This window comes from Emys orbicularis, chromosome 2 (genome assembly GCF_028017835.1).
Source record: "Emys orbicularis isolate rEmyOrb1 chromosome 2, rEmyOrb1.hap1, whole genome shotgun sequence".
Classification (NCBI taxonomy): domain Eukaryota; kingdom Metazoa; phylum Chordata; order Testudines; family Emydidae; genus Emys; species Emys orbicularis.
This window is the reverse complement of record NC_088684.1, coordinates 58,181,848-58,196,042: the sequence shown is the minus strand read 5'-3', so window position 1 is coordinate 58,196,042 and position 14,195 is coordinate 58,181,848. Positions and strand designations below refer to the sequence as shown.

General features: G+C 41.5%; 1 protein-coding gene across 1 annotated transcript in view; it reads left to right on the top strand.

Moving 5' to 3' along the window:
* Window positions 1–209: 209 nt before the first annotated feature.
* Window positions 210–14,195, top strand: part of KCNB2 (potassium voltage-gated channel subfamily B member 2) — a 278,456-nt gene continuing 264,470 nt past the window's right edge. The window contains exon 1 of the mRNA XM_065399293.1: window positions 210–788. Coding sequence (XP_065255365.1) covers window positions 210–788 — 579 coding nt within the window. The remainder of the gene's footprint in view (window positions 789–14,195) is intronic.

The following is a 14,195-nucleotide window of genomic DNA, read 5'->3' as shown; positions in this document are numbered from 1 at the left end:
ATGTGTATATGAGAGTGTAGAAAGGGAGGTATATAGTCACATAAGAAAAACGCTGTGTGAATATGCAGTGTGTTCCAAGATTCCATTTATTTTTCTTTTCTAGCTCCAGGAATGGGGAGACCTGTCTAAAGAGGATCCTACTCGAAAATTTGTATTCTACAAGCTCATTCTCATAAAGACTTTGGTTTCACAGCTGCATCTGTTTCAGAATGGCAGAGAAGGCTCCACCAGCGATGAACAGGAAGTCTTCAAGGTCCACCCTTTCCCTCCCACCAGAACCAGTGGAGATCATTAGGAGCAAAACTTGCTCAAGGAGAGTTAAAATAAATGTAGGTGGGCTCAATCATGAAGTTCTATGGAGGACTTTGGACAGACTCCCAAGGACTCGATTAGGAAAGCTCAGAGACTGCAATACCCATGATTCTCTGCTGGAAGTGTGTGATGACTATAACCTGAATGAGAATGAATATTTCTTTGATCGACACCCAGGGGCTTTCACCTCCATTTTGAATTTCTACAGGACAGGGAAGCTACACATGATGGAAGAAATGTGTGCTCTCTCTTTTGGCCAAGAGCTTGATTTCTGGGGGATTGATGAAATATATTTAGAATCTTGCTGCCAGGCAAGGTATCATCAGAAGAAAGAACAAATGAATGAGGAATTGAGGAGAGAGGCAGAGACAATGCGTGAGAGAGAAGGGGAAGAGTTTGATAATACTTGTTGCCCAGAGAAAAGGAAGAAACTCTGGGACTTGCTAGAGAAACCCAACTCATCCGTGGCTGCAAAGGTAGGGTAAATGACATGCTTAATACCAAAGCACTAGAAAATTAAAAGTACATGACCTGTTTATCTGAAATGCATCAATGACTTTCACTCAAAATGTTTAATATAGAGAAAAACAAGGGTACATGTGATCATGTGAATACACCTGATTAAATGTCTGCTCCAAAGCCCATTGAAATCAATGGAAAACCTCCCATTGACTTCAGTAAGCTTTGAATCAGGCTGAAACACTATAAATATAAACTATAAACCTTCAGAGTTGTTGTATATAAACACAAACACACACACATAATGGTATACTGCATGTATGTCTAATCTTTCCCGAGTATAAGTATGAAACACTAGTAGCTTCCTTGCTTATAAAATCATTTTATTTGATTATAAAGAAATGTTTTCTACAACTTCAGAGTGTTCATACTGTTTCCATTAGGGGCATTGTATAGGTTTAAAATGGCTGTCTCTCAATTCATTAATTAAGGACATCTAATAAGTGGCATCAGCTTGACGGTCAAGAGAGTGGTCCAGCAGCCAGCGGGTTGCTTTGTATCTGGCAAATATCACAGCGATATTATCTCTGATAAAAAAACCTTTGAAACCCAGAATGAGTTCTGTATGAATATATAGAATATGCAGAGATAAGGAATCAGATTGTTTCATTAGACTATGTCCCAATCCTCCTGGCTTTATCCAGGCAAAGTAGGCAAATGTACTCCTGATATCAAGGGGAAGTTTACCTTTGTTAAGAAGGCAGGATTGGACTGGAAGGGCCAGATTCTGGTACTGTTACTTACAATAGAAAGCACTTGAGGAGTCCCATTGACTTCAGTGGGACTATTCATGGCATAAGGTACTACTCAATATGAGCAAGACCATCAAAATCTGGCCCTAAATTAATAGCACTTAAACTATACACAAAGGCTTAGTATACACGCATTGCTTAACTCTGGCTATGCTTTGACCTCTCACTTGTGGGGTACTAGGGTGTCAGTCCTATATTAATAACTTTAAAATATGAAAGTTTATACAAATTTAAAGCATGGCAACATTTCCATGAATTCGTTAATAATTATTTCGTAATAGTAGACATTTTAAAAAGCATATTATTTCTTGTTTTAATTTTTCACCATGGGCTGTATAATTGGATTGAGACTGGACAAAATTTTCTTTAAAGAGTCAAGGCCTGGTGTATAAAGATTTGTAACTAGAGTAAACAGCTGACAGTGAAAAACGAGGGTGTTCTAAAGAATGTTTTAGAAAATACATGCAAATGGGTTTTCTGCTTCTGAGAGTAGAGTATTCTGGGCCATATGTTCCTCTCCATTAGGAGGAGCAGAGGGAAGCAGATGGGCATAAGCTGTACCAAAAAAGTCTTGAGGAAGCCATGTTACACAGTTTGATCCAGTGGCATGGTATAGCGGTCATCAGGCTTCCTGCTGCACTTCTGTGATATAGCTGCTATGCAGCCTGCTGGACAGGGCTGAGTCAGTCCCTCAATGCTGCATATTTTCTTTGCAGTGCGGTTAAGTAAGCATGACCTCCCCCTAACCACCAGAAATATGAGTGCTCTTGTAGAGGGGAGAGAGAATGGCAGCACAGCAACAGAGCCAGCATTGCTGCCAGTGGTAGGGAGTGAGAGAGAGAGCCAAAGCCCCATAGAACCATATTAGATACGCACATGATGATGAAGGCTGTTGGGTTTGAACTCAGAGATCATTGGCTTACCTGTAGCTCCCTAAAAATAACAGGAGTACTTGTGGCACCTTAGAGACTAACAAATTTATTAGAGCATAAGCTTTCGTGGGCTACAACCCACTTCTTCGGATGCATATAGAGTGAACCATATATTGAGGAGATATATATACACACACATACAGAGAGCATGAACAGGTGGGAGTTGTCTTACCAACTCTGAGAGGCCAATTAAGTAAGAGAAAAAAAACTTTTGAAGTGATAATCAAGATGGTTCAGTACAGACAGTTTGATAAGAAGCAAGTGTGAAAATACTTACAAGGGGAGATAGATTCAATGTTTGTAATGGCTCAGCCATTCCCAATCCCTATTTAGCCCTGAGTTGATTGTGTCTAGTTTGCATATCAATTCCAGCTCAGCAGTCTCTCGTTGGAGTCTGTTTTTGAAGTTTTTCTGTTTTAAGATAGCCACCCGCAGGTCTGTCAAAGAATGGCCAGACAGGTTAAAGTGTTCTCCCACTGGTTTTTGAGTATTATGATTCCTGATGTCAGATTTGTGTCCATTAATTCTTTTGCGTAAAGACTGTCCGGTTTGGCCAATGTACATGGCAGAGGGGCATTGCTGGCACATGATGGCATATATCACATTGGTAGATGTGCAGGTGAACGAGCCACTGATGGTATAGCTGATGTGATTAGGCCCTATGATGGTGTCACTTGAATAGATATGTGGACAGAGTTGGCATCGGGCTTTGTTACAAGGATAGGTTCCTGGGTCAGTGTTTTTGTTCAGTGATGTGTGGTTGCTGGTGAGTATTTGCTTTAGGTTGGGGGGTTGTCTGTAAGCAAGGACAGGTCTGTCTCCCAAGATCTGTGAGAGTAAAGGATCATCTTTCAGGATAGGTTGTAGATCTCTGATGATGTGTGGAATATTGGTGTAGAGGGCTTCTACGTCCATAGTGGCCAGGATGGTGTTTTCTGGAAGATCACCGATGGATTCTAGTTTCCTCAGGAAGTCAGTAGTATCTCGAAGATAGCTAGGAGTGCTGGTAGCGTAGGGTCTGAGGAGAGAGTCCACATAACCAGACAAGCCTGATGTTAGGGTGCCAATGCCTGAGATGATGGGGCGTCCAGGATTTCCAGGTTTATGGAACTTGGGTAGCAAATAGAATGTCCCTGGTCGGGGTTCTAGGCATGTGTCTGTACAGATTTGTTCCTGTGCTTTGTCAGGGAGTTTTTTTAGCAGATGGTGTAGTTTCTTTAGGTAATCCTCAGTGGGATCAGAGGATAATGGCCTGTAGAATGTGGTGTTAGAGAGCTGTCTAGCAGCCTCTTGGTCATATTCCAACTTATTCATGATGACGACAGCACCTCCTTTGTCAGCCTTTTTGATAATGATGTCAGGGTTGTTTCTGAGGCTGTAGATGGCGTTGTGTTCAGCATGGTTGAGGTTATGGGGCAAGTGATGTTGCTTATCCACAATTTCAGCCTTTGCACGTTGACGGAAGCAATCTATGTAGAAATCCAGTCTGTTGTTTCGACCGTCCGGAGGAGTCCACGCAGAATCCTTTTGTTTGTAGTGCTGGTAGGGGGGATTCTGTGGGTTAGTATGCTGTTCAGAGGTATGTTGGAAATATTCTTTGAGTCGGAGACGTCGAAAGTAGGATTCTAGGTCACCGCAGAACTGTATCATGTTCGTGGGTCTGGAGGGACAAAAGGAGAGGCCCCGAGATAGGACAGACTCTTCTGCTGGGCTAAGAGTATAGCTGGAAAGGTTAACAATATTGCTGGTTGGGTTAAGGGAACTACTGTTGTGGCTCCTTGTGGCATTTAGCAGTTTAGATAGTTTAGTGTCCTTTTTCCTTTGTAGAGAGGCAAAGTTTGTCTTGTAAATGGCTTGTCTAGTTTTTGTAAAGTCTATCCATGAGGAAGTTTGTGTGGAAGGTTGGTTTCTTATGAGAGTATCCAGTTTTGAGAGCTCATTCTTAATCTTTCCCTGTTTGTTGTATAGGATGCTGATCAGGTGGTTTCGCAGTTTCTTTGAGAGTGTGTGACACAGTCTCTCAGCATAGTCTGTGTGATATGTAGATTGTAATGGATTTTTTACCTTTAGTCCTTTTGGTATGATGTCCATCTGCTTGCATTTGGAAAGGCATTGGCACCCTAACATCAGGCTTGTCTGGTTATGTGGACTCTCTCCTCAGACCCTACGCTACCAGCACTCCTAGCTATCTTCGAGATACTACTGACTTCCTGAGGAAACTAGAATCCATCGGTGATCTTCCAGAAAACACCATCCTGGCCACTATGGACGTAGAAGCCCTCTACACCAATATTCCACAAACAGATGGACTACAAGCTATCAGGAACAGTATCCCCGATAATGTCACAGCTAACCTGGTGGCTGAACTCTGTGACTTTGTCCTCACCCACAACTATTTCACATTTGGGGACAATATATACCTTCAAGTCAGCGGCACTGCTATGGGTACCCGCATGGCCCCGCAGTATGCCAACATTTTTATGGCTGACTTAGAACAACGCTTCCTTAGCTCTCGTCCCCTAACGCCCCTACTCTACTTGCGATACATTGATGACATCTTCATCATCTGGACCCATGGAAAAGAAGCCCTTGAGGAATTCCACCATGATTTCAATAATTTCCATCCCACCATCAACCTCAGCCTACATCAATCCACACAAGCGGTCCATTTCCTGGACACTACTGTGCTAATAAGCGATGGTCACATAAATATCACCCTGTACCGGAAACCTACTGACCGCTACACTTACCTACATGCCTCCAGCTTCCATCCAGGACACACCACACGATCCATTGTCTACAGCCAAGCTCTAAGATATAACCGCATTTGCTCCAATCCCTCAGATAGAGACAAGCACCTACAAGATCTCTATCAAGCATTCTTAAAACTACAATACCCACCTGCTGAAGTGAAAAAACAGATTGACAGAGCCAGACGAGTACCCAGAAGTCACCTCCTACAAGACAGGGCCAACAAAGAAAATAACAGAACACCACTAGCTGTCACCTTCAGCCCCCAACTAAAACCTCTCCAGCGCATCATCAGAGATCTACAACCTATCCTGAAAGATGATCCTTTACTCTCACAGATCTTGGGAGACAGACCTGTCCTCGCTTACAGACAACCCCCCAACCTAAAGCAAATACTCACCAGCAACCACACATCACTGAACAAAAACACTGACCCAGGAACCTATCCTTGTAACAAAGCCCGATGCCAACTCTGTCCACATATCTATTCAAGTGACACCATCATAGGGCCTAATCACATCAGCTATACCATCAGTGGCTCGTTCACCTGCACATCTACCAATGTGATATATGCCATCATGTGCCAGCAATGCCCCTCTGCCATGTACATTGGCCAAACCGGACAGTCTCTACGCAAAAGAATTAATGGACACAAATCTGACATCAGGAATCATAATACTCAAAAACCAGTGGGAGAACACTTTAACCTGTCTGGCCATTCTTTGACAGACCTGCGGGTGGCTATCTTAAAACAGAAAAACTTCAAAAACAGACTCCAAGGAGAGACTGCTGAGCTGGAATTGATATGCAAACTAGACACAATCAACTCAGGGCTAAATAGGGATTGGGAATGGCTGAGCCATTACAAACATTGAATCTATCTCCCCTTGTAAGTATTTTCACACTTGCTTCTTATCAAACTGTCTGTACTGAACCATCTTGATTATCACTTCAAAAGTTTTTTTTCTCTTACTTAATTGGCCTCTCAGAGTTGGTAAGACAACTCCCACCTGTTCATGCTCTCTGTATGTGTGTGTATATATATCTCCTCAATATATGGTTCACTCTATATGCATCCGAAGAAGTGGGTTGTAGCCCACGAAAGCTTATGCTCTAATAAATTTGTTAGTCTCTAAGGTGCCACAAGTACTCCTGTTATTTTTGCGGATACAGACTAACACGGCTGCTACTCTGAAACCTGTAGCTCCCTGGCCATGCCTGCTGCCAGAATAATTTTATACTGCTACCTTATGCTTCCCAACAGCTGGACAGTTTTGAGAGGGGAAACGGCATGGATGTTTTCTTGTAGGTTCTGCTCTGTGTTTGCTCATGTCAGAGAGGCGGCTATGGCCCATAGTACTTAATATCCATGAGTCATGCTACTGCCAGAATATACTGTAAACTAGAAAGCAAGACAATAATGCTGAGCAGATATGGCAAAAGTGAAACCCCAGGTCCTTTCTTTAGTCTATTAGAATGTGTTTTGTTTGGTTTTGCTCTTGATCGTTCTTTTACTTGGTGGTTAATTGTGTGTACATAGAAGGCATGGGATTTTCATCAATACTCAACATTAGTCTAATTCTGCTCCCATTGAATTCAGTAGCAGAACCCTCATTGACCTACATGAGTGGGAACAGCATTAGGCAAACGCTGAGCACTTCTGAAAACCCTGAACAAAGTGTTTATTGACAGCATACTTTACCACTGGTTTGGCCTATTTTGAAGGGCCTGGCAATATATTTGATTTAGGTAAAAAGTGGTACCCACAGTATTAATACCCTGTACAGGCAAGTTTTGAAAATCAAGGTGATTTATTGTTTTTACCTAGTAGGGCTCATATTTGTTTATTTTGCACCTCTTGATTCCCCCCCTCATCTGGCTGAACATGACTCACAGAACATATAGTTTTATTCTATTTGGTTGCAATGAAATGCATAATGTGCTTGTCTGTATGCTGCTATATGAAGCCTATTTGCCTAATTTAAATTGCCTTCTATATGACTTATTGCCCATTTTGTGTGATTCTTGGTTGGTAACTTGAACTAAAGCATATTATACAGTTGGAGTTGCCTTTCAGCTGTCCTCAGCTAGTGAATACATTATATGTAAATATTCAGTGGGTCAAAATCTGATCAATTACTCCCATGGAAGTTGTGGTTGAATAATGTAAATGAGAGCAGAAATTGTCCCAGTGGGCCTAGGCCAGGGGTTCAAACTTGGTTCGCGGCTTGTTCAGGGTAAGCCTCTGGCGGGCCGCGAGACGCTTTATTTACCTGAGCGTCTGCAGGTACGGTGCGGGCTGGGCCACTGCTTCCCGCAGCTCCCATTGGCCAGGAACAGTGAACCGCAGCCACTGGGAGCTGCGAGCGGTTTTACCTGTGAACGTTCAGATAAACAAAGCGTCTCGCGGCCTGCCAGGGGCTTACCCTGAACAAGCCACGAACCAAGTTTGGGAACCCCTGGCCTAGTCTAATGGAGAAGGTTCAGAGAAGAGCCACCAGAATGATGGCTTATAGCAGAGGTTCTCAAACTGGGAGTCAGGACCCCTCAGGGTGTTGCGAGGTTCTTACATGGAGGGGCCGTTTGCTGTCAGCCTCCATCCCAAACCCCGCTTTGACTCCAGCATTTATAATGGTGTTAAATATATTTAAAAGTGTTTTTAATTTATAAGGGGAGGGGTTTCGCACTCAGAAGCTTGCTATGTGAAAGGGGTCACCAGTGCAAAAGTTTGAGAACCACTGGCTTATAGTAATAGATTCAAGGAGCTCAATTTATTTGGCTTAACAAAGAGAAGGTTAATGCGTGTCTTGGTTAGATTCCATAAATAGCTACATATTTGATCATGGGCTCTTCAGTCTAACAGAGAAAGGTATAACACGATCCAGTGGCTGGAAGTTGAAGCTAGACAAATTCAGACTGAAAATACGGCATACATTTTTAACAGTGAGGGTAATTAACTATTGGAACGATTTACCAAGGGTTGTGGTGGATTCTCCATTACTGACAGTTTTTAAATCAAGATTATCCTATGGAGGTTGGGGAATCTCCATCTTTAAAGGTTTTTAAGAACAGGTTAGACAAACACCTGGTCTAGATAATACTTAGTCCTCACGGCAGGGGACTGGATTAGATGACTTATTGAGATCCCTTCCAGTCCTACATTTCTATGATTCTATGATTCATTTCTATGACTGCATGTTTTTCTAAAAGATCTGCTCTAGGAATTATTTGGGGGAGTTGTCTCGCCTGTGTTATAGAGGAGGTCAGACAAGATGATCAAAATGGTCCCTTCTGGCCTTGGAATCTATGAAACATTAGAAAATGAAGAACTAGCCTCATATAAACCAAGATAAACTGAAATTGGTATACATTATGTGCTTTAATACAATATGCTGTTGATTGGATAGCATATTAGGATATATGGCATGATCCTCATCTAAGGTAAAAAATTCAAATTTCAGCACTTTGTTTTAATGGGCAGCAGGTTTAAAACAAATAAAAGGAAGTTCTTCTGCACAAGGAGGTTGTGAAGGATAGGACTATAACAGAGTTTAAAAGAGAACTAGATAAATTCATGGAGGTTAAGTCCATTAATAGCTATTAGCCAGGATGGGTAAGGAATGGTGTCCCTAGCCTCTGTTTGTCAGAGGGTGGAGATGGATGGCAGGAGAGAGATCACTTGGCCATTACCTGTTAGAGTCACTCCCTCTGGGGCACCTGGAATTGGCCACTGTTGGTAGACTGGATACTGGGCTGGATGGACCTTTGGTCTGACCCAGTATGGCCGTTCTTATGTTCTTACATTTAAAGTGTAATTACATATTCACGCAGCAAATTATTAATTTATCCTGAAACAAGGGGCAAGAAGCTGTACTGGATAAACTCATTCCCTCTGTAGAAGGAAAATAGAAAAATTATTGTCTTTGTTGATCCAGTATCACTACAACAGCATGTTGCATCGCTATCTAGTTATATGTTTAGGATCCAAGCCCCCAGACTGGATATGTCATTGAGATGACTTGCTGAATTCCCAGGGAAAAGGGGCTAGTTCAACCATGCCTAGGACATTGTCTGCCAGCCAGTCAGAACAGCATTGGTGTCAGCTTGGCAAAGGACAGCTTTTCTGTCTTCTTGTTCAGAGGTGAAGTTTCTCTTTGTAAGGGAAACAATTATGGGATTTTTAGAATCATAGAATCATAGAATCATAGAATATCGGGGTTGGAAGGGACCTCAGGAGGTCATCTAGTCCAACCCCCTGCTCAAAGCAGGACCAATTCCCAACTAAATCATCCCAGCCAGGGCTTTGTCAAGCCGGGCCTTAAAAACCTCCAAGGAAGGAGACTCCACCACCTCCCTAGGTAACGCATTCCAGTGCTTCACCACCCTCCTAGTGAAATAGTGTTTCCTAATATCCAACCTAGACCTCCCCCACTGCAACTTGAGACCATTGCTCCTTGTTCTGTCATCTGCCACCATTGAGAACAGCTGAGTTCCATCCTCTTTGGAACCCCCCTTCAGGTAGTTGTAGGCTGCTATCAAATCCCCCCTCATTCTTCTCTTCTGGAGACTAAACAATCCCAGTTCCCTCAGCCTCTCCTCATAAGTCATGCACTCCAGACCCCTAATCATTTTTGTTGCCCTCCGCTGGACTCTTTCCAATTTTTCCACATCCTTCTTGTAGTGTGGGGCCCAAAACTGGACACAGTACTCCAGATGAGGCCTCACCAATGTCGAATAAAGGGGAACGATCACGTCCCTCGATCTGCTGGCAATGCCCCTACTTATACAGCCCAAAATGCCGTTAGCCTTCTTGGCAACAAGAGCACACTGTTGACTCATATCCAGCTTCTCGTCCACTGTGACCCCTAGGTCCTTTTCTGCAGAATGGAAAATCAAGAACAACATATGGAAATATCATTCAGCATAAACCTAAAACATATTGTTACTTTGCTATCTTTCAAAGAAATATGAAAAAGAATATCATATTCATTTAATCTACCAATATCTGCATCCTCATTCAGATACTTCATTGCACCTTAGCAGTTGACATGAACAGATTGTTATTGAATCTATTTCTTACACAGTGTGGGATAAACACTGAGGACTCAGTTTGGCTTTTTGGGTGTTTTTTGCCAGTTATCAAACATAATAAAATCCCTATGGGTCTGATCCAAAGCCTATTGAAATTAAAGGGAGTCTTTACATTGAATTCAATGGGCTTTTGATCAGGCATTATGGGAAAATCACACCCATTAATTTTCCATGTCTTTGGAATGAAAATGGATGTCATATGAAACATTTATACAAATTCCTTTGCAAGTCATATATTAACCCCTTGTTTGCCAAGCAGAGTGTTAGCCCAGTGGCCAAGCCACGTTAATGCTGCACTATTGATTTTCACAGAGTGTAGAGTTGAAGAATGAATAATATATGCTGCTTAGCTGGTTGTACACAGTGCAATGGCGAGTTATTATGCAAGAAAAATAGTGTATTATCAAATGGATGTTTCTATTACAAATGTCAGAGCTATCATGAGAATGGAAGAAGATACATTTCTTTACATTTACATCTTGAGTTATGCAGCCCAGACAAAATGTCTTTGCGTCCTCTGTTTTTATGTTAGGCTTAGGGTGTATAATGCTCTAGGTCAGCATGGTTACACTAATAACAATAATGCAATATCCACAAGACCCTATATTAAGGCTCTTTTTGCCCCCAGTCCTCAAGAGCTGTGTTATTCCTGTGTGCTCTCTTGTCTAATTACAGACCTAGGATGAAGGAGACAGGGAAATGAGGTTCTTCCTCCTTCTTAAAAGGATAGGCACCGCTTCTGTACTAATATTTATTCCTGAATTTTCACAAGAGTTTGGTTACCTCAGTACCTGACAGCTTGTGTTGAAAATGAGTGTTTTAATAACTGTTGGTCTGATTTTATTGATGATCCATAGATGGACTTACTATTGACCTCTAATTCCCACTGAGTTCATTAGGAATTCTGTCATGAAGTGGCTACAGAATCGTCCCCCATGCCTTTATCTGAATGCACTGCTGTTATGTCTTTGTCCTCATTCCCAGAACCACTGCCTTTAAGACACAATACTTCCAAAAATGAAGTTATGGCAAAGCAGATCCATGATGCAGCAGATCTGTTTGGGAGATTGGATGGATGCTCATGGATTATAGGCATTTTACCACCAGTTCATCCTTTATTTCAATCAGGACATTTTCCATCTTCACTTATAAGCAAATCTCATTTTCTGTGCAAATCTTTAATGGCAGCCAATGTGACTGTAAAAAAAAAAAGAGATTATATTTTATCCTTGTCATTAAAATTTAATAACTAAAGTATTTTAAAGTCTTGAAAGCTAAGTGAGTTTATTGCTATGCCAATATATATCATATCAAGGAACACAATGGATTGGTAGTAGTTAATTGATTTTGTTTTAAAAGCTTGTATATGCTGACTACTGAGTTGGTCATTAAAAGATTATTTACCTTCTGAAGTTTGCGCATGAAGTATCATGTAACTCATGATTCAGCATTTTTTGATCAGCATAAATATCAAGAAAAACAGGGCTGCCATTTGATCTGTCCTGCTTTGGCGTTTTAATACCTTCCGTTACATAAGGGTTCCTTCAGGTCGTGTGATGTTGTCTATGGTACTGAAAGTTCTTTCTGAGAAACAGAACTTGCTAACTGTTGATATTGGAATAACACAAATATAATGTCTTTTGAAAGTAACCTGTTGGGTATCAACAGTTAATTTTTAGTAATTCTGGTGTTTCAAGTATGAAAGCTATTCTGGGGCAGAGCTACAGTGAGCCAAATCCAGATAATCTATCACTGACTTCAAACAGCCGCACCAGGGAATATCTCCATTCATTAAATATGCAGGGGAAAAGGATCTTTCACATCATGAGCAATGAAAACTGACTTCACTGACTCTCCAGTCCTTGTTTATTAGCTCTCTCACAAGAAAACCATACTTCTGCTGGACAGGAAAATGCAAAGGGCTTGATTGTGAATTTTATTAGGAAAAAAAAAGGAATACCTAGAAAAAAAGGAACAGGTTAATCTGTTCTACATACTTTGTGTTAAACTTTGGCCGGTGGTATTTTCCTGTGCGAGGAAAGGGAAGTGGGGGGAAGTGCCTAGAGAGCTTTTTCTCTCACCGTTCACACAGGCAAACAGGAGCTTTCTGTAGTGCAGTGGATTACACAGATTCACCATTGGATGCAGCTCATTCCATAAAGCAGGATACCTCTTGTGTTGGTTTCATGAAAGAGCAAGACACTTATTCCATACTAGCCACCTCTGCTAAGGGCAGGATTTAGCCCTGTATTGTTTGCTTTGCCACCATTCTTCTTCTTCTATTTCTGACAGTTGTAATGACAAATTACAGATAGCCCAGCAGTGCTCTGTACCTCTGGATCACACTATTTTCTAGTTAGGATTGTAGCATTTTACAGAATATGGCTTGCCCCTCGGTCAACTCCAAGGCATATCACAAGTTGGCTTTTCAGGTCTGACATGTTACCTAAATTGTGTCATGCCTCAGTGGAAAAAACAGAGTGTTATGCCTTTCACTTCAACAGGAGGAAGGTCACATGTCCCAAAAGGCTGCAGTCCCCTTGCATATTTTTATAAGCAGTTGTCATTGTGTTGTGTTCTCTCAGGCATGATGTTTGAAAACAGTTAAGTAACATTAAGACTTATATTAACAAATAGCAATGAATTATACACAGGTGATATTTTAATTGAAGATTATCAATACTACATCTATCACATATCAAGTATCAGGGGGTAGCCATGTTAGTCTGTATCTACAAAAACAACAAGGAGTCTGGTGGCACCTTAAAGACTATGCCCAAATAGATCTGTTAGTCTTTAAGGTGCCACCAGACTCCTTGTTGTTTTTACATCTATCACAGATGACGAACTACACAGAGTATATAGCTGAATGTACTCCGCATGCAGATTTGGGGCTCAGAGCATAACAAATCCATATGATGTCCCTGAGTGCTGGCTTTTGCATTTGGCTCTCTGATTTGTGTATAAGATGGGTGACAGCACAAGAGGGCAGATGGCTCCTAAATGACTATGCAGCTAAAGAGGTTCCTGTGTGTTGCTTCTTCCAGCAAGAAAATGACATTCGTCCTGACACACGTTGGACTCACGTGTGCTCTTTTTTTTATGGGAGTATGTGAATATCTGATGCCTAGTGCTGAGCCCTGGAAGCACTCAACTCTCCAAACATTTGAGGACAGGCGTGTGAGACTTTCACCATTGTTTTTAAAATGCCTTTGGAAGCAAAACAGCATCCCAGTAGAGCTACCTCTATGAGTGGAGACCACAATCTGCTCCTCATATGCATTGGCAATTCTGGTAATTGTGATCCATACATGTGAAAATCACAAGCCCAGATTCTCAGCTGGTGGAAATTAGTGTAATTCTACTGAAACCCAGGGAACATTACTCATTTACATCAATTGAGACGCTGGTCCTCAATTCAGAATCTAGCCCTAAAGTTAAAGTGCATAGTGCACTTTCCATCTCATTAGAATGCAGGCTGTGAACTAATGCTAGATGTGATACATTTTGATAGTTTTAAGAAGCAAAGGAAGTTTAAGAAGAAAGTTTAGTGCTGGATCAATAAAATCTTCATATTATTGACAAACAACCCCCTATTTATAAGACTTGTATAGAATAAGCAGGAATCATTTTAGGGACTGCTAGAGGTTCTGATTATAGATAGTCCACATGTAGACCCTACCAGACAAACCTATTTGTCAGAATAACACTTTCAACAAAGCAGTTTTTGTTTAAATTCACAACAATGCAGTAGTGTGTACCTATCAGAGGCCTAGCAAAGTTGTGTCTAAGAATTGAGAACAGATGGGGAAAAGAGTAGAAGGCCATGTAAAAGGTT